The sequence below is a fragment of the Psammomys obesus genome, unplaced genomic scaffold, assembly GCF_907164565.1.
Source record: "Psammomys obesus unplaced genomic scaffold, mPsaObe1.curated_primary_1811, whole genome shotgun sequence".
Classification (NCBI taxonomy): domain Eukaryota; kingdom Metazoa; phylum Chordata; class Mammalia; order Rodentia; family Muridae; genus Psammomys; species Psammomys obesus.
In genome coordinates, this window is record NW_026590062.1 from 974,150 (window position 1) to 994,962 (window position 20,813).

General features: G+C 50.8%; 1 protein-coding gene across 3 annotated transcripts in view; it reads left to right on the plus strand.

Moving 5' to 3' along the window:
* Ttc28 (tetratricopeptide repeat domain 28) overlaps positions 1–20,813 on the plus strand; it is a 412,775-nt gene that overhangs the window by 331,334 nt on the left and 60,628 nt on the right. For all 3 annotated transcript variants that reach the window (XM_055605846.1, XM_055605848.1, XM_055605849.1), the window contains 6 exons: positions 8,391–9,732; positions 10,836–11,359; positions 14,503–14,612; positions 16,430–16,559; positions 18,186–18,404; positions 20,047–20,212. In XM_055605846.1, coding sequence (XP_055461821.1) covers positions 8,391–9,732; positions 10,836–11,359; positions 14,503–14,612; positions 16,430–16,559; positions 18,186–18,404; positions 20,047–20,212 — 2,491 coding nt within the window. The remainder of the gene's footprint in view (positions 1–8,390; positions 9,733–10,835; positions 11,360–14,502; positions 14,613–16,429; positions 16,560–18,185; positions 18,405–20,046; positions 20,213–20,813) is intronic.

Genomic DNA, 20,813 nt, shown 5'->3' on the forward strand with positions numbered 1-20,813 from the left:
ATGAGTTTTTGAGGAGACCAGCACCTTGCAATGGGCATGAGAGAGCCCAGTAAGCCACTCCTAGTCACACAGCAAAGGGGAAACTCACAGTCCAGTCCCTTTCTACTCCTTTCCATAGTTTTTATGTTGCCGTGACCAGAAGCCCCTGTACCAATAGAGCATACTTGCAGAATGCAGGAGTCACTTGTTTTGATAACATTTCATCAAAGTGGCTATAGTATCACTCAATCACAGTTTGAATTGTCAATCCAACTTGAATTTTAAAGTGAAGCTTTTCAGATCTGACAGCTTTAGGAAAGCAGACTCCATGGTTTGCTCTCCAGCCTTGCTAAGAAACTCATTCATCTTGGCAACTGAATTTGCAAAGTGAAGTCATTTTGAAGTAGTGTCCTCTTGGCCTGTCCTTCCATCCCTGCTGTTACCAATCCATTTCCAGGGTTCCCTCTGGTCCAGGCAGACACTGCAGTCCTCATCTGGTCTCTGCTAAAGGACCAACGTCCCTTCTTGCCCAGTTAGCATTAGCTGGATTTTGCAACTGCTGCTCCCAGACTCTCAGAGGGCAGAGAGAGCAGGACAATGTGTGGGGCATGAGTGGCTCAATCCTAAGATCTATCACTTAGTGATCGTTGCTTCTGTGAGTGTTTTCAGTGGTAGCCCAGCCAGGGGCTTCGTCCTTTTGTCTTACGATGAAGGAGATGCTGAGGGGCCAAGGGCTTTGGAAATGGACAGTACTCTAAAGCTTAGCTGCAATTCAAGTCTGCAGGATGACAGGTATTTGTAGAATACTGAGTTTTGAAGCGTACCCAGGCAGGTGTATTCTGCAGATTTATGAGCCTAATGCTGAGAAGAGGTCATCGCGGTGGAACTATGTGTGTGGCAGCCACAGCATTGATCCTGGTGTCTGCATCAGTGAGACCATGAAAGAGAAATGCTTCTATGCTGCTGTAGTTATTATTGCGTTCACTACTATTTTTAAGTTAATACGTGTTCCTTGGGCTGGCCAGACGTCAGGAACCCTGATGATCTAAGTTTGATCCCCAAGACCCACCTGGTAGGAGGAGAGAACCAACTCTTACAAATTGTCCTTTGACTTCTGTTAAATGTGCTGCAACATACATACAAAACAAATAAGCACAATGTTATTTTACATATTTTAAAAGTGTTTCTCCGTTATTAGTAATAATGAAACTAGGAGAAAGCCCGTTTACACATATACATTTCTCTTTTTGGGGGGAGTACTTGGGGTAGAACCCAGAACCCCGAGCCTGCTAGTTAAGCGCTTCATCACCAAGCCACATCCCAGTCCTTAATTTATCTTCCTGGTGAATTATATCTCACAAACAGAAAGTTGGTGGGGATGTTTAGTGACAAAACCAGGGTTTTAAATGAAGGTTTCCAGTTTCCCGGACCTTTGCTCTAATTACTGGATGACAGTCAAGAGGCTTCCCAGTTAACCAGCTGTAGTTACTGAAGAGTTTGAGCGGGGCAACAGCATGGAGTGGAGATGTTCTTCAGGTGGTCCACTCATTAGAACTTCCAGTGGGGACACCTCAGAGCAGCAGCACCCCTGGCTACGATGCTCTGTCACTGTGCAGGTTGGATTTATCCATTTTCCTTGGCTACAGCACACTAGCATAGATTGGCTGCATTACAAAGGGAAAAGTCCCCAGATGCGCAGTCTGGTTTTTGCTGGCAGTCCTGGGAGCATAGCTTTGTGTCTACTTGGAAGTGACCAGAATTCTATAATGGGGGGGGGGGTACCTTGATGGCCTTGCCTACTTCCAATAGCTTCAGACCTCCAACAGTAGCACTCAGGTCTCCCCACTGGCAGCCTCAGGGACCTTCAAACCATATCCAAGCTGGAGCAGTGGCTGATTAGAATCACTGGCACCATGGCCTGCCACTGTGCCCACCTACCACATCTCTTTCCTCTTCCTCCACTGCACACTCTGTCCAACAGGAAGCAGGGCCTGTTCTTACTCCACACACAATTAGGCTGTGATGCTCTCAGAGACAAACCTCCATTAGGTAAGATGATGCCAAGGTCTGTTTGGTGGAGACACAGTGGCATTTTATACATTGTATAAAATAATCCCTGAGGGAGGCAGATCCTTGAGGACTGCTAAGTGACACTGTTTGGAGCGACAGCCATTCCCAGAAGGTGGTGGAGACCTGAGGCCAGGATGGAGAAGAGCTGGCTGTACTACATGTGCAGTGGAGTAGCAGAGCCACAGAGGGATCTCACTTCAGAAAGCTGCTGTTTCATCATAACTGGCCCTCTTGGCTCACTCATGTGGTAGGATGTGGTACATGGAAGTAACAGGCCAAGGCCGAGCCTGACATGCAGTGGGTGTAAAGGTCTACGTTGCCCGATGGTTTGTAACTTGTCGTAGCCCATAAAGGATTCTACTTTGCTCGTAACATCAAATAATGATGCAGAAGAAATAGGAAGGTAGGACTCAGGGCAATACAAATAAGTGAAAAACCAAGACCAAGGCAGGGGTCTAGAGCCATACGAAGGGCTGACACAGCTGCCGGCACAGAGCTTCCTGTTTGAGTTGGAGTTCCTGGTGAAACAGAAAGAGAAATCTGCAATTCTCATTACCCAAAAAGCAGGCTGACTTCAGAAAGCATCCTCAGAAAGTTTCCATGTAAGCGTTTCAAGGGACAGAACGAGTGATATCAGTAAAACCTTCTCCGCCAGTAATTGTATTAGATTTCATTGTGTGTCCTTTTCCTTTTTTTCTCTCTTTAGCCGGGTCTCACTCTACAATCCAGGCTGGCATGTAGCTTGTGGTGACCCTCCCAGCTCAGCCTCCCAAGGGCCCAGGTTATACGCTCCACCGCCCCTTTCCTTTGCCCATCAGCCCTGAGGCATGAGACAATGCTCAGGCCACTGAAGCTTGTTTGGGTCAAGCGCATGGACTTCCATGGTCTCACAGGGTGCACCGGAGGCATATGCGTTCAAAGCTTCTTGGGAAAAGGTCTCCTAGTGGACTCTCCTTTCCCACAAATTGTGTTGGCTCTAGTGTAAACTGGCAGTCTGGGAAGAGGGCAGCTTACACACAGCCATCAGGCTGTGCTAGTTCTGGCAAAGCTTAGTGGTCAGCAGGATGGTCATGCAGCCCTCAGGCAGCTCACTGGTGCCAGCAGCTGTGGTCCATCTTCCTGCTGCTGTACTGTGGAAAAGAGGGGGACTTTGGGATGCCCCCAAGGGAACTCCACTCTTCTCCACACACTGGCCACGCAAGTCCCTTAACTTTGCTCCCCTTTTCCTGGATAGGGAAGAACACACCTGGACGAAGAAGAGGGCCAGACTGGGTGGGAGGGGAGGTGGGGGCGGGGGGCGCACTGTCAAAGGAAGAGCCCACCACAGCCGTAGACAGAAGAAAGGCAAGAGGATGCAATGCAAATCAGATGAAGGGTGTCCGGGGCGGCCAGCAGGCTGGCTCGGCCCTGGGGACCTCTGGCTGGAGGTGGTAAATGATGTCGTTAGTGGCTCACTCTCTGCAGAGAAAGAATTCAGAGAGGCAGGACTGGTCCAGTGTTTGAGGCCCAGCCCAAGGAGGCGCCGAGCAGCCAGCTCTCTAGTGTGACAGTAATCCCACCCCAGGCCTTGAAAAACCTCCCACCCTGAGTCTCCGCCTGTCTTTCACTGTGATCCAAATGACACTCGGCATGCTTTGTCTGCTCCTGCAGCGACTAGCCACGGGCCTGCCTCCCACCAGATGCTCTCACAGCGTCTGTCCAGCCCAGGCTGTTAGGAATGACAGTGCCTGATTCCTCCGACTTCATCACCATCACGGAGAACCCCTTCCCAGCCGCCCCTTGTCATAGGTTTAATTACTACTTCTCCTGCTTCATAATACAATTAATCTTTCTTTCCAGCTGAGATTTACGACCTCAGAGGCCCAGGGGAGTTTTGAGCAATTCACCTGCAGTCTCAGTCTCCGATTACCCACAGGGAATAGAAAGTGGGGCTGTGTTCAAGCTGAGAGAATATGAATATATACATACACACACACACACACACACACACATATATATGCATGCACACACACACACGTGCGCTTTAGGGTAGCTTCTTGTCACTGTTTACACAGCTCTAGCCTGAGGGACGGTGTCAGGAGGGGACCATGGAGCAAAGGATCTATTTTCTTAAGCTTATTAAAAGGACAGGTGTGTCCAACAGAGTGTGCTTGTGGGAAGGCAGTTGGGGGTATGTGAGGTTTCCCCACCTGACTGTGGCAGGCCCCTCCCAGGGATAACAGAGGGGAAAGGCGACTGAAGAAAAGCTAACATGCAGCCATTTCCCTCATCCCAGGGAGGAACAGGAAGGACCTGGCAGGAAAAGCAGACAGGTGCTTTAACCTGAATTGTGTCAGTGCTAGCCCCAGCTCTCTGGAGACAGTACTCACCAGTGATGGCATCTGCTGTCACTGTTCAAGAAGACCTAGGGTTTCCTAGGCACTAATGCGTCTGCTGTTCTTTGCACACAGGCAGAACACCGGTCTGTTCACACAGCACCGCCACCACGTGGCCTCAGCTGTGTGCACGTGTTAAGAGAAGAAATGGGCACGGAGTCATGTCCTCTGTACATAGAGAGGCTTTCTAGGTGAAGTGAGGACTTCAGGGGATGGGTCAGTCAGGTGCTGAGTTTGCTTGATTCCAGGAGAACCTGCCTCTCAAGGTCTGTGGGCCTAAGATCTGGAACTTTCCTGTCTCAACAGATTGACTTGGCTTTTGGTCACCACGATACAATACCTGAGAAATAACTTAGAAGTATAGATCCTGGCTCCTACTTGCAGAGATCCTGACAATCCACAGCCTACCCACTCCATCCCTGGGAGCTTATGGCGAGGACAGAATGTCACAGCAGCAGGGGTGCATACCAGGGGCAGGGCTCTCGGTGGCCGTACAGCACAGAGAGACAGGGGGACCCAGGACGAGACATCTGCTACAGAGGTCTGTCCCCTGCAGCTGTCAACTCAGGGCATGCTGTTCACTGAGGGGGATAGCACACTAGTGATCCAGTCTCGCTCACTAGCACCTCCAGCTGGGACCCGAGCTCTCAGCACATCGGCTGAGATTGTTTTGAGGCATTGATGAATCTGGAAAAGCCAGCCTCTCTCTAAGACACTAGCAGCTGATAAAGTCATATGATGAGTGATTTTGGAGTTATATTCTATTTGAAAACATACTCTGCTGTCCAACTTCGGCGAAAATAATGGAGACTTATCCTCAAGGACGTGGTTAGTTCTAGCACCCTGCTCTCGAGCCGTTGATTTTAGCCATCTGTTTACTGACTAGGCTGTCCCCACGTTCCCACCCCAAGCTTTGGGATATTTTCAAGACCACGTAGGACAAATGTATGTGAACACTTGGAATGAGATCCAGAAATCTCACATTGATGGGGACAGGTCTCTGGACCACATCTGGTGTATAGAAGGACCAGAAAGAGCGAATGTGCCCTCTCAGCCCAGCCTGTAAGTGTAAACATCATGCCTGAGCTGACATAGGACACAGTACTGTTATTCTGTGTGTAATTTGTATGCAATGTCCTGGCACCTCAGGGAGGGATGAGACCTTGAAACTGGAGGGCCTAGTGACCAGGTGATACTTCCTCTACTGATGGTCCCAGAATGGAAGGTGTGCTTAGACCTACCTCAGGCCTTGGTTATGCAGAAGAGTCTCTTGTTCAAAAGGGGCTACACAGAGCACGAAGTGCAACTTTTCTACGTAGCTTTATTATTGAATGGTTAAGAGAACAGGGTAATGACCCAGCATGCTGATGGCCTGATTTTCCTCATCTTGTTTACTTCCATAAACGCCCCATGTCCCCCCAGCTCCTGGCTGTGTGTAACAGCTGCTTCCCTTGTGAATAGTTCCACATGCGTCTCACGGAAGAGAACCTTCCGGCTGCAGTGCCACGTCACACTTTCTCTGGAAGCAGATGGGCTGGTACAGCCAAGGGGGCAGAGGTCCACAAGTTCTTCTGGGGACTCCCCTCTTCTCCCTGAGACTTGCTCAGAACACTCACAAAGTTAGCCTGGAGTGGGGATGTGTCTTTTCCTCTTTCCCAGACTCCGTGTTTCCTACGAGGACAGCTGAACTCTGCTAAAATCAGAGGAAAGAGCAGGCCGGTTCTAAAACCCCAGCTGGGCACTAATAGCAATCAATAAGCAGTATGGTCCACTGTGTGTGTACGAACCGAGGCTTTGCTTCTAAAGAGCTTAAATGAGAAGCTGGTGCACTAAGTGTAATGGGTATCTAAGTTTAGCGTAATATTTTCTGCCTGCTCTGTCCTATGACCGCTTTTATGCTGCTTCAACCACAGCTGCCGAGAGAGCACACTGTCCCTACAGAATGCCCAGGCTGACAGCAGCCAGGACCTGCCAAGGGGCACGCAGTGGAGGGAGAGGCCAGCCCAGCTAGGCCGGCCTGCCTCCCTGCCTTGTGCATGTGTGGAAGCTGTAATTTTGAAAGCCCTCCTCTGGTTCTTTGTGGGCCAGTGGGAGATAAGGAAGCAGCAGCGGCTGGCTGGAGACCGGATTGGTTTGCCATAACCAGCGGGCAGCTTCCTTCCCACGTCATTGCAGCCATTATCATCCCAACTGCTCCCTGCTCGTTGCCCAGACCCTCAGGCCAGAGTAAGAGAAACATTGTCCTGCTGCTGCTGCGTTGTTCACCGGCCGTGCCATCGTAGGTGTTATTCACAAAACATGGTATACATATGTTGCTAATAGTGTTTCTTTCTTTGTATGTTTCTGAGAGTCTTATGTTGTTCGGGCCGGACTTGAACTCACAACCCTCCTGCCTATACCTCTTGAGTGTTGGGATTACAGCCATGTGCCACTATGGCCAGCTCCCATTCTATGTCTCTGGGATGATTATAATCTGACTTTGGTTTTTTAAAGGGGGGGAGGGGCAAAGATTTTCGATTCTAAAACAAAAACGAGAAAGTAAATTCCATGTCTGTCTGTCTCCAGGGCAGGCAGCTGAGGGGGGCAGAGTTGTCCCTATAAAACAGGAGTTTGACTTTGTCTAAAGCTACCTGTTTTTTTCTGTAGCAGGATGCTTTCCTGATGTTTGGGTTCCTGGAAAATAGGGTACAGCTGGCCCTGTAGGAGGGCCGAGACAGCAGCAAGGCCTTGTTTTTGCTGGGTAGAGAAAGCTAATGAAGGCATGCTGCCCTAGGCAGCCTCCTCGGAAGGCCTTTCATTCTTTCTTCCTCTTATTTCCCAACCAGCAAGTGATCATACAGGTGTCTAAAATATTGTTACAGTAGAATCCAGAGGCTGTTCAGGAGACACTGGCTGCAATAGTGTTATTCAGAGGAAGAGCTGGAACAGGGCCAGGCAGGGCCTCTACTCACAGTGATTCTTGGCTGGGAAGATCCTTTGACCCATTTTTAGGAAGGACAAGGGTATATGACTCATTTTGTCCAAGGATGCTTGAAGCCATGAAGCCTGAAGGCAGTTTAGGAGGACTGGCTAAAAGTGGGTATTTAACTGCAGTGCCTCCCAAGTTCCCACCATTAAGGGCCCACCACATCAAAGGGGTGTCTCTTCCTAGGGTGCTACCTCAGGTCTCCAACCCTGCCAGGGTCTGAAGGCTCTGCCCCCCCCCCCCCCAGAGACCAAGCTGGTGACATCCCCAGCTCCATAATGGGACAAAACCTCAGAAGTGTCACTTGATTTATGGGATCAGCTCGCTGATCCTGTCATGCACACCCAGCTTGCTGCCTGTCCTGACAGGACTGCGGGTCAGAGCAGAGCCCGTCCGCTTACACCTCACGGTGATTTTATAGTCGTTGTTCCCATTTATGCCCAACAGTTGTTGTGTTCACCAGTTTTGGGGCAACCTCATCAGGACAAGGGGTGCTTAAAGTTTTTATTTGCTAATTTAGTGTGGAAAAAAAGGTTTTTCCGGGTTGGCTTATTTTGTGTTTCTTTGATTATTAAAGGAAATTAGTGCCACCCCCATCCCTCTCTGTGTTTCTTTGGTTGAGTTATCTGCTGACATTTATTATTCTTTGCCTAGTCAAGCAAATTAGGATCTTGGTATTTTTCCTTTTCAAGCCAAACTGAATTTTTACAACAATTTTTTCACAGCAGCTGTTACAATTTTTCATATGTTTTCTAGTGTGTTGTGTTTGCCCTTTAATTTTTTGTGTGTGTTCATTTGTAAAGTATTCTCATTTTTATCATCAAGTCTGTCTGGGTTTCCTGGTGGTTAGAAATGTGGGAAGCCACCCTCCCTCTGCAGTATTGAGTGTCTGACCCCTCCTTCAGTCAGTCTAAAGCCTTTAACTCAGAATTGCGTTCGCCTTAGATCGAGCTATAAATCGTACTTTCTCTAACCTTCTGTTCTCATCCCCTTCGCCCCAGGGATCATCCACCAGATGAAAGGCGATTATGACACAGCCCTGAAGCTCCACAAGACCCACCTGGGCATCGCCCAAGAGCTGAGTGACTACGCAGCCCAAGGCCGTGCCTACGGGAATATGGGCAATGCCTACAATGCCCTGGGCATGTACGACCAGGCTGTCAAGTACCACCGTCAAGAGCTGCAGATCTCCATGGAGGTGAACGACCGTGCCTCTCAGGCCTCCACTCATGGGAACCTGGCTGTGGCCTACCAGGCCCTGGGAGCCCATGACCGGGCACTGCAGCATTACCAGAACCACCTAAACATCGCCCGGGAGCTGAGAGACATCCAGAGCGAGGCCCGGGCACTCAGCAACCTGGGGAACTTCCACTGTTCACGAGGAGAGTACGTCCAGGCTGCACCCTACTACGAACAGTACCTCCGCCTTGCTCCCGACCTCCAAGACATGGAGGGAGAGGGGAAGGTCTGCCACAACCTTGGCTATGCCCACTACTGCCTTGGGAACTACCAGGAGGCTGTGAAGTACTACGAGCAGGATCTAGCCCTGGCCAAGGACCTTCATGACAAACTGAGCCAAGCAAAAGCCTATTGCAACTTGGGCCTGGCCTTCAAGGCTCTGCTGAACTTCACTAAGGCTGAGGAGTGTCAGAAGTACCTTCTGTCCCTAGCCCAGTCCCTGGATAATTCCCAGGCTAAGTTTCGAGCCCTAGGGAACCTGGGTGATATATTTGTCTGTAAAAAGGATGTAAACGGTGCAATAAAGTTCTATGAGCAGCAGCTGGGCCTGTCTCATCACGTGAAAGACAGAAGGCTGGAGGCTAGCGCCTATGCAGCCCTGGGTACCGCATACCGAATGGTCCAGAAGTATGACAAGGCTTTGGGTTATCACACACAGGAACTGGAGGTCTATCAGGAACTGAGTGACTTGCCGGGGGAGTGCCGGGCTCATGGGCACTTGGCAGCTGTCTACATGGCCCTTGGAAAATACACAATGGCATTCAAGTGTTACCAGGAACAACTGGAGCTGGGGCAGAAGCTGAAAGAGCCGAGTCTCGAAGCCCAGGTGTATGGCAACATGGGCATCACGAAGATGAACATGAATGTGATGGAGGATGCCATTGGCTACTTTGAGCAGCAGCTGGCCATGCTGCAGCAGCTCAGTGGGAATGAGTCTGTGCTGGACAGGGGTCGGGCCTACGGCAACCTGGGGGACTGCTATGAGGCCCTGGGGGACTACGAGGAAGCCATCAAGTACTATGAGCAGTACCTGTCTGTCGCCCAGAGTCTGAACCGCATGCAAGACCAAGCCAAGGCCTACCGGGGTCTAGGAAATGGACACAGGTAACACGGACAGGGGATGGGGCTGGCCACACTTGCCAGGAGGAGCCAGGGCAGGAAGGGCCGCTGCAAAGCTTCAGAGCAGTTTGTCCACACACCGCTGACAATGTTACTGTCCTGTGTGAGACACCAAAGCCCACAGAGGGTGGGTCAGAGCCTGAGGTTACACAGCCTCAAAGGGCCAGCTGAGAGTCACACCCGGGGCTCAGACTTCACATGTAGTACAAGTGACCAAGACAAAGGAGTTCCTAGGGACGGAAGCTGAGCGGACCTGCTGAGCTGACCTTTGTGAGCACCTCCATAGTTCATGGATGTGTTTGTCAGTGCAGCATTTGGGAGCCACCAGTTCCTCAGCCCCTGGTAACAGAGGGACAGGAAACTGGTCACTCATGCCAGGCACCTGCACAGCTGTCTGTAATGCTGTACTGAACACATGTCCACCTGCTGTGGAATAGGGGAAACTGAGGCTCAGACGATGACATCCAGATACCCAGACAACTGGTTCCATCTGCCACCAAAATCCATGCTCTTCCTGCTCAGAGCATTTGTGTCACTGAGCAGCACACAAAAAAGGCTCTGTCTGCCAAGTGATGCTCCCCTCCAAGGGGGAAACTAAAGGAGGTGCCTATGTGTACAGACAGGCTTCCCTGAAGAGCCGGGGACTGTGGCTCCCGGAGCAGAGGAAGAGGTCAGACTAAATCGTCACCCACAGACTGCTCCAAGAAAGTCGGGGTGAGCGATTTATAGCTCTTGTAAAGCGATTTCAAAAGCACCGTGTAAGCAGTGGTGGAAGCTGGGAAGCCCGAGTCCCGGACCTTGCTATCATCATGCCTATTAATATATTTTATGTTTCCTTGGGGGTGCTCAACCCACTGAATTGCAAGCTCTTGGGAAGGTCAGTAAGGGATGACTTTTGAATTGCTTTCCAGATTATGAAATTCCTCTGCATCTCACTCTAAGGGCACATGATAGATTTTAGCTAGAGAAGGAGTTAAGAGCTTCTATAGTAAGTGACAGTGACGAATGCTTTTCATTTTCTCGGGGGCTTTAGCATGTCTGCACCTGCACAGAATGATCTCATTGCTTCTCTGTCTGCATCCCTGCAGGGCGACAGGGAGCTTGCAGCAGGCCCTTGTGTGCTTCGAGAAGAGGCTCGTGGTGGCCCATGAGCTCGGGGAGGCCTCCAATAAAGCTCAGGCCTACGGAGAGCTGGGAAGTCTCCACAGCCAATTAGGGAATTACGAACAAGCCATTTCCTGCCTTGAGCGGCAGCTGAACATCGCCAGAGACATGAAGGACCGAGCCTTGGAAAGTGATGCAGCCTGCGGCCTGGGGGGCGTCTACCAGCAGATGGGGGAGTACGACACCGCCCTGCAATACCACCAGCTCGACCTGCAGATTGCAGAGGAGACAGATAACCCCACGTGCCAGGGCCGAGCCTATGGGAACCTGGGTCTGACCTACGAGTCCCTGGGCACTTTTGAGAGGGCCGTGGTCTACCAAGAGCAGCACCTCAGCATTGCGGCACAGATGAACGACCTGGTGGCCAAGACGGTGTCCTACAGCAGCCTGGGGAGGACTCACCATGCCCTGCAGAACTATTCCCAGGCAGTCATGTACTTACAGGAAGGTGAGGGTCTCTCGGGCCACGTTCTCCCGCCAGGTGTCCCCTGCTAGTTCTAAGGTGTCTCCTGCGCCAGCTCTCTGGACCTCTTCCTCCCTCCCTCCCTCTCTCAGCTTTGGTACCTGCCCCTAGCCCGCTGCCCAAACAGCTGATAACCCTATGCTTGTCAGAGCAGCGACTGGACACGTGGCGCATCCTCACCGATTGGGTCCCTAAGACGTGGCGGTATAAAATCATAAGGGTCTATGCAGAAACAAGCCCCACTGCCCCAAGCCATAGTGACCTTCCAGGAGCTACCTAAGCATCACCGCTTACAGTTCTCAGCTCGGGCAAGGCAGCTGCCAGCCCGGTGTGTCTGCCTGGCGCCCGGACAGGCCTCTTCCTGGTGTTTGCTCTGACAGTGCACAAACTGATGTCAAGGAGCAGGCCTAGAAATTGGGCGCTTCAGTCAATTACCTGAGGCCAGTGGGGCCTCACGCATGTCCTTTCTGCATAAGCCAGAATCTCACAGCAAAGGGGTTGCTTTCTCCTCCATACTGGGGGTGCCCTGCTCTTCAAGCTCTTCAAGCATAGGATCATTGGGTGTGGGAGAGAGAAAGGACCTATGCTCACTGGTGAAGGACTTGGCTCCACTGTTTAGGCCCCTTACAAAGGTGGCACTTTGTAAGGGCTTCTGCCTGTAGTCCCTTTGTCCAGATTTTAGTTCTCAAAGCAAAACTCAGATGTGCCTGTTTTACTGCATTTTTTTCCTCTTTATTTGACAGTGGTGAGAATCATTTCACACACTCAGCAAAATTTATACCATTGAGCTGTACCCCTAGCCCAAGAACTGTTCACGTATCCCCATTTTTGCAGCTTCACAAACAAGGCTTGGAAAGTACAGTGATTTGACCCTGACTATTAAGTTGGTTCATTGCGGAGCAGGCTCAGCCCCCCTCTGGAGTTGCTCTCTGACCTCATAGAAACTGCAGGGTTGAAGCAGCTATAGCCTATTGTTCCTGAGCCCCAGGCGGTCATCCCTAGAGTGAGAAGCAGGAGGCTTAGTGGAGAATGGAGGGAAGCTGGCAGTGGCTCTGCACAGGCCAGCACAGACCTGCAGTGGGGAAGTCCTAAGGCTGGAGCCACTGCTCCACCCCTCTCTGGCTCCCGCTGTGCAGATGGGGCTCCATACCTGTGAAAAACAGGCCCCTAGCTTTGCTGAAATTCTAGTACTGAAACAGTCCAGCACCTAGGGGTGGCCTTCTGTTGAGTGTGTAAGAGTCAGCATCCAGCATTTGCAACAGGTGCTTTATTGTTTATTCCCTTCTGAAATACCACTTCTGTGCAGCAGCTGGCTGGACTGGGACGTTGTTGCATAATTCTGTATTTGTGGAAGGCTCTGCGGTTTGTTTTTATTGTCTCTTGTGATAAGTATCATAGAGATTTAAAAACTCTTATTTGTAGACCCTCCACAGTGTGTGTGTGGTGGAGGGGCCCTGTGGGTCTAGCCGGTGTCTCTAAAGCACTCAAAGCAGGCTCAGGGTGCACAGCACCTGATGGCACCCACCAAGGCCAAGTCCTGCAGACTCTTCCGTCAGAGGAGCAGCTCAGCTGGAAGTCACCTAGCTGCCCTGTGCAGTGGGACCCCATATGGTGGGGCCCTATGCAGTAGGAACCCTGTGCAGTGAGAATTCTGCAGTGGGATCCTGTGTGGGTCTGAGTCTGAACAGATTCCAGACAATGTGCCTTGACACTGGCTAACTCTCATTTGGCTCTTCCTCGCTCAGGAAACTAGCAAAGGGAGTGGGCTCAACCCAGTGCCTCCCTGGGCCTTCACCACAGTGCAAGAGAGCTGGCCCTCGGGAGTGAAGTAGGCAGGCTTCTGGGAGGCAGCTCGCTCGAGTGAGTCTACTCAGTGGCCTGTGGACACCCACTTTGCTGGGGACACAGCAGGAACCAGGCAAGGTCCCTCTCTCACACAGAATTTGTCTTTCAAGGGGGTTGCCCAAAGAACCATCCTTCTGACTCAGACTGGCCAGACATCTGCACTGAAGGGTTATCATGGCAGGCCCTCTAGAGGTTAGAACAACAGAGCCATCTTGGTTCTCCCAAGAACCGTTGTCTTTCATGTGAGCTGTTTACAAGTTCTTCTGTTGCCCACTGGCATGATTTAAACTCAGTGCTGTTGCTGAGCTCTCTGAGTCCTGTGTTTTGAAATGCATCATGAGTTAAGAGGCAGGACCCTGAGCGTCACTGTTCACAGCAGCTGCTCAGCTGACTCAGGGATCACACAGGCCCAGAGTGCTTGGTGCTGGCTTCCTGCCATGCCTTAGATGAGAGGGAAGCCTGGATCATGTGTACACTGGAGCTGTGGGAGCCAGACAGTGCCTTCTGCGGAGGCGCTCGCCCTGTGCAGAGAACACCAGAATGCAGGCAGAGTGACCAGGCTGAGACCAGCGGAGTGACTGATATGATAAACCATGGCTGTCAGCATTAGCCCCCACAAAGCCCTGGAGGTGGCTGGTGTCCTAAAACCTGGAAGCTTGCCCTGAGTAAGTGACCCACACTGCAGGTGTCTATGTGAAGACCATTAAACCGAGGAGAGTCATTTAAGCCTTCCGGCTCACAATAGCACTTGTTCTGCAACCCCACTGAGGCACATCACAGCCTCAGCCTTAAAGGAAGAGCAGAGGGGACACAGAGCATGTCAGCAGCTTCAGTCACAGGAGCAGGGCCCAGCTGCGCACCATTCTGCTTTCAGGAGTCCCTCATGAGTCTCATCAGTGCTGAATGGCTGCTGTGGAGTGAGATAGAAAGGCCTGTTATCTTACCCTTTGTACCTGGTTGTCAGGAAAAGCTTTTCCCAGGCAGAGAATCTGGGAACATGAATGTATCAGCCAAGAGTTCTCATGTGCAAAGATAAGCGTTTTGCCCCTGCAAGGGTAGCCAGGTTAAGGTCCACTGGTTTCCTGTTTCTGCCTGCCCTACCAACCTATCTTCTGCCAACAGCCATCACCTGATCCTGCTGTGGCATCTCCTCACTCCCTGTAACACTAAAAGAATCCCTCCTGCCGCAGAGCTGGTTTGTCCCCAGTTCTACCTTCCCTACACACACCTGAAACAAAATCACCAGTCACTCCCTCTTCTTATGTTTCCTTGTCTGCTTTCAGGTTTAAGGTTAGCTGAACAACTGGGTCGAAGGGAAGATGAGGCAAAAATCCGCCATGGTCTTGGCCTCTCCCTTTGGGCAAGTGGAAACCTGGAGGAGGCCCAGCACCAGGTAAGCAGAACTCTGGCCCAGGAGCCCAGCACACCGCCATCACCATCTCACAGCGGTGGCCTTCTCAGAGGCGCTGGCCTCTTCTGCTAGGCCAGTACTCTCTGCCTTAAAGCCCGAGAGCTGCCAAGACTCCCACTCACCCACGGGGCAGATTTCTCAGATTCTCGTGTTGTGCGCTGTTGCCATGGTCAGTGCTCAATACAAAACCACATTCTTCAGCAGAGAGGTTGGATCAGGACGCGTGGCTGCTGGGTCTACTATCCTGCAGGTCTCTAGTTAAGGCAGAGGGTGTAAACTTCCCCCCTTCTCACAGTAAGTCCCAGCTGCCACACATGCTAAAGAGGCTGGAGAGGACTGTGCTCACTCTAGCTGTGCGTGGAGCAGAGATGTGTTGCTTCATACTTGGCCAGTGCTTCATACTTCATACAGTGTGCCAGGCAAAGGGGATCTCTCCTTGAGCAGAGGGAGATCCTATCCAGAGGAGCATTCTGAGTACATACTGGGACGTTAGGGTGCTGAGCTGAGTGGTTAGAGTGTTAAAGACTAGGGCCAAATAAGCGGCTCCGCAGGTAAGAGCATTTGCTGCCCTTGTGGAGGATTTGAGTTCAATTCCCAGAACCTACATTGGGGTAGCTCATAAGCACCTGTAACTCCAGCTCCAGGGCACCCAACACCCTCCTCTGGCCTTCATAGTCACCTGCACACATGTGCACAAGCGGGTGACCACACACACACCAATACAAATTTAAAATCTTTTTTAAAGTATTTAAGGCAACTGAAAGGATTAATTCATTTTCTATGAATAAGTTTCTATTCATAGTTTCTATTAACACAGCAATCTACAGTTCTGAAAGTACTTATACTCCCTGAGTAATTACTCTGATTCCCCCGGTAAGACAGATGACAGCCTTATCAACAGAGACGAGGCTGCAGACCCTGTCCTGGCCAGGGTCTGACAGCAGCAGAGTGGTGGCGCCGGAGCCTCTTCTCTGTCTGTCCTTCTGCCCTAGGGTACTCCTGGTTCTGGGCTTCCAGACGGTATAAATGTGGAGCAGTGGGGACATGTCAAAGGGACATGCCAGCTTTCTGGTCCCTAAGGTGCCCATGTGAGTGAGACCAGCTCCATGGAGAGAAGCAAAGCCTGTTCTTGGGAGGGCCGTGTTTGAGCTCTATGACACTGGGCCACCTACAACCTCACCAGGCCAGCCTGGTCCTTCTCCTGTGTATCCAAGGCCTGAGGGGGACAGTTACACTTTTCTGGTGACAGGAATAGAGGCTTTTCATTGTTTTAATTAAATCCAGCTCTTGCCTCTGTTTTTTTTTTTTAAGATTTTTTTTTTATACATATGAACACTCTATTTGCATGTATGTCTGTATGCTAGAAGAAGGCACCAGTTCTTACTATAGAGGGTTGTGAGCCACCATATGGTTGCTGGGAATTAAACTCAGGAGGACCTCTAGAAGAGCAGACAGTGGTCTTTAACCACTGAGCAATCTCTCTAGCCCCCTCTTGTCTGTGTTGATAACTGACTTTTAAGATGTCCTTCAGCCCACACGTCCATAACCCTCGTTTTTCCTATTCCCTCACCTGTCAAAGACTAGTCCCGTAACCTATGGCTCACTGGGGCTGAGGGGATATTTCTTCAGATCCACAAGGACCCGTCTGGCAGTCATCCTTTCAACTCCTTTAAAAGGTGATTTTAGGTTGTGATCGAGAGATAGGTATCGAGAGCTAGGTAGCATCAAGAGCTGTGTTGCATCTAGGAAGTACTGGACATTGGTTATGGGTAATGGAAAACACTCTCTGTCCCTTGCAGCTTTACAGAGCATCAGCCTTGTTTGAAACGATCCGGCATGAGGCACAGCTGAGCACAGATTACAAGCTCTCTCTCTTCGACCTGCAGACATCATCCTATCAGGCCTTGCAGCGGGTGCTCGTCAGCCTAGGTGAGAGCAACTGCTGTGGTGTGTGGGTGGGTGCGTGCGTGTGTGCGTGCGCACACTCGTAAACCCATGTGTCCACATGGTTCAGTAAGACTATAAAGCCACACCCAGCTATTAACAGTCACTTGTTTATTCAGCAAAGATAGGCCAAGCACTGGGTGCAAAAGCCAGTCCTGGTGAGTTCGGACGCCCTCGATGTTGTGCATACACATTGATGAGTCCAGTGTGACATGACTGGCAATGTCTGAGCATTTCAGACACTGAGAAAGCAGATCGAGTATGCCCCTTCACAGACTCCCGAATCACGTGCCCCTCTATTAACACTTGCTTCAAGCCTCACTCAGGCCTCACTCGGATCAGGTGCTGAGATGGTGCAGGCCTCTTCTGTTTCCTTTGCTGTGCATTCTTGCTGCCCATTGCTTGTACTCTGAGGGCCCGTGCCCTGGGCTGTGTTACACAGTCAGGCCTCTACCCAACTCCACCCCTACCTGTGAGTTGCAGGGCATGAGGAGAATCCACAGCCACCCTGCCCTGGGCTTCCATGGCCACAGTGTATCCTTCTTGGCTCTTTCATCGCCTGCCACTTCCAGGAAGACATCTGTACGAGTTGCTTTTGCTGTGACAAAAGTCAATCACCGAACGTATGCTTGCGTTGATCATTTTAGGGATACAGCCCAGCACAGGAGGGAAGGTGGCTTTCTTTTATTTGTCCAAAGAAAAACCCTTTTAGACACACTCAGTGCTGTCACCTAGGTAATTCCCAAACCAGTCAAGGTGGCAGTATTCATGGAAACTAGCAAAATGCTTCAACTTGGGTATTTGAGGCCTTTCTACTCACCTGTCCTTCCCAGGTATATAATGCTTGGGCCTCCCCTTGAAAACTGGAAGGAATGTGCTCTTGCCTGGAATTGTAATTTATTGCCCATTATGATCACACTGTTAAATCTGTCCAGCACTTTGGGGCTAATTTTCCAGTGTGCACAGAAATTGTCCCTGCTGTTCCAGTTAATAAGTTAATAGAGTAAAAGAGGATATTTGAATGCACTCACATAAGGCTGCCTGAACAACAGGGGCTGAAGCTGCCTTGAAGAGCCACTGGAGCTGTGGCTTGAGCTCACTGCCCTGGTCTCCTCAGCCCATAGCCCTGGCAACAATCCCACGTCGGTGTTTATCCTCTGCAGTGCATTCCTCACTGGGGCCTATGGCTTCATGTTATGAATGGTGCTTTCACACTGATGCTCCCGCTTTCAGGCAGCAGTGACAGGTGTGCAAGCCTCATAGAGGAGGTGCTGCTAGAATGTAGACGGGAAGGCTGCAGGAAAGTGTGGAGGAGAAGCAGCTTAAAATCTACAGGGGACTCAGAGGCCTCAGCCGTCTCCTGTGGGATGATAGGCACTCAGTATCATAGTGCTACCTTCCGTGCAGATGACAGTAAAGAACACTTCCCCAACATCTCACATGAGGGACCTCACTGACTCTGCTGAGCTCAGCAGGCAGCTCTCGTAATCCGCCTTTCTGGGAATGAATCTGGAGCCGTGTGCCCGCAGTTCGACCGAAGCCAGCACACGCTGTCAGAAGGATACTTGGCCACCCTCCCTCAGTGAGCACCCCTGTCCTTCTGTCTCCTAGGCCACCATGATGAAGCCCTGGCAGTGGCAGAAAGAGGGCGGACGAGGGCATTTGCTGACTTGCTGGTGGAAAGACAGACGGGACAACAGGATTCTGACCCCTACTCGCCCATCACCATCGATCAGATCTTAGAGATGGTTAATGCCCAGCGGGGGCTAGTGCTGTACTATTCCCTGGCCGCAGGCTACCTCTACAGCTGGCTGCTTGCTCCTGGGGCAGGTAAGAGCTCTACTGAAGCACAAGAAGTGAGGAGTGGGGCATGGGAGGGTGGGGAGAGAGGGTGAGGAGTGGAGCCATCACAGGTCAGATGAGGGAAACCGTAGCTGCAGTGGATATTCTGTGGTGAGGCATCCTCCTGATAAGATAGCCCAAGGAGTGGTGGCCCTTTGCCATTGGATGGCGACACACCCGATGTGGACACTAAGAGAAGGGCTAATGTGGTAGCCTGTCTGTAAGCAGCTGTTCATCAGCTACAGCTATGGAGCGGAGACCACATACTACCCAGTTCTTTCTTCGTGTGACCTCTCAGAAGGTTACACGCCAAAGTCACGAGGACTCTCATGGTCTATAAGCTTGAATTTCTGAATCTCACAGAATCTTTTTTTTTTTTTAAACTAAGGCTGTTGAAATCTGTTTTAGAAGTAAAAATCCTCTTTGATTAAACCAGCACTAAACATGCAGGATGCAGTAGTTATGTTGAATACAAAGCTACTAATTGGCCATGGGGCCATATTTTTTGCATAATAAAATGCTGATGGCTTCACCATGTCGGGGACACACCAGATCCAATTAGAGTTTATTGACTGGAGAAACAGGTCTTATAATTGGGAATCTTGAAAATTGGGCCTCTGGCATATCTGTAAAAAGTTCAGCTGTCAGAGAGGAGTGACAAGCTTTCTTCTCCATCTGCGGCAAAGGCAGTGGTGTCAGGGTGTCAGCAGGCTCCTGAGCACCTGCTCGGCGTCAGCGCGACCGTCTTTCCTTCACAGCTATGCTCACCTGGGCTTTCTACAAACCACACCCTCGCTCTCACCCCTTACCCTCTTACGCTAGGTTTTAAGTTGGATTTTTCCTGGTAACCTAATGAACGATGTCTGCGTCCCTGTCTCCTGAGGGGCTCACACCCCTGTGGATGGGGTTGACAGTTGGCAAATGTCAAGGGCCTTCTCTGTGGCGGCTGCATTGTTTGGGGATGTGTTTGACAGGTGGCATACTCAGATCCATGTGACAATGAGCCGTGTATAATGACATGCCTATTTTGTCCCCTTTTTGTTCTCGTTGCTGTTAATGAGACCAGAGCTTTTGCCAGGGCTCTGATCCAATCAGAGGACCAGCACACTCCATTACCATATGAGGGCACGGCCTATGCTTATTGCCAGGAAGCCACTGTGGGCTGCCTCCATTTCACAGAACCATCTTTTTCCTCCCTTAAGCCATTAGTGGCCATTGACCAGTTGGTTTCATTTTAAAGTGGATACATGCTTATCATGGTTTGCTTTTGTGAAATGAAAGGTCTTTAGTGACAGTTTTCACTTGGCTAGCTCTGGTTTTGTTCACGATTTCAGTCTCTTCAGGGAATTGATCTGGACACTCACACAATGATCACGGAGCAGGACTCCCCAGAGCATCATTTTAAAAGTGCACAGAAAGCAGTTCATACTCAGGGACTTCTGTATATGTCGTCAGAAGGGTTCTCCTTGTCTTGATAGTTAGTGACACTGTGAGCAAGCACTGCCCCAGTTCACAAAGCCTAAAGCCTTGGGATCCCAGCAGGCTTGGCAAGGAAACCACACAGAACCCACGTTCCCCTCTCCTGCCCCTGTCCGATCTCTGTGACATTGCTATGTCTACCTGGTTGCAGGAATCCTGAAGTTTCATGAACATTACTTGGGTGATAATTCAGTGGAAAGTTCCAGTGATTTCCAAGCCGGCAGCAGTGCAACCTTGCCCATAGCAACCAGCTCCACACTGGAGCAGCACATCGCCAGCGTCCGGGAGGCCCTGGGGGTGGAGTCTTACTACTCCAGGTAAGAGGATGTGCCTGGCTCCTCTTTGTTCCAGTCTTGGTGGGGCTTGAGGTGGGTGTTGGGGACAGGAACTAGCTGAAGAGACCTGGTGGGGATCACACGCGCTTAGCCTCAGCACCACCACTGCAGTGCCCTGGAGGTCAGCCTCTCCTCTCTCGCTACAGTCCCCTGGGCTGGGAGAAACTGCCTTAGACACGTGGGCTCCCTGAGCAGAACATGAAGGTAACATTACCACTGACTCCAACAAGAGACTGTGTTTGCTTATAAACAGTAAACCGAGTTTCTGCGGCGGCCGATTGACACATCTGTACAGATCTACATGTTGGAGGGCTGACGTGGAGAGTGTTAGCCTCCCAGATATCAGGGCTGGAGACAGAGGCAGCTTTCTACAAAGGTGTGAAAGATGCTGGTGTCGTTTTATTACAATGCTGGGATTGTCTTGCCTGTGTGCAAAATGGTTTCCTCCAAACACTTCCTTCAGAAAGAAAGTACCAGGGGTATTTGCAAGCACCCAAGTCCTCAGGCAGTGGTGGCCGAATGTTGCATTTCTCCTAGGGAGGCCTGAAAAACATCTACTCAGCCTGAATAGGGTACCAGCAAC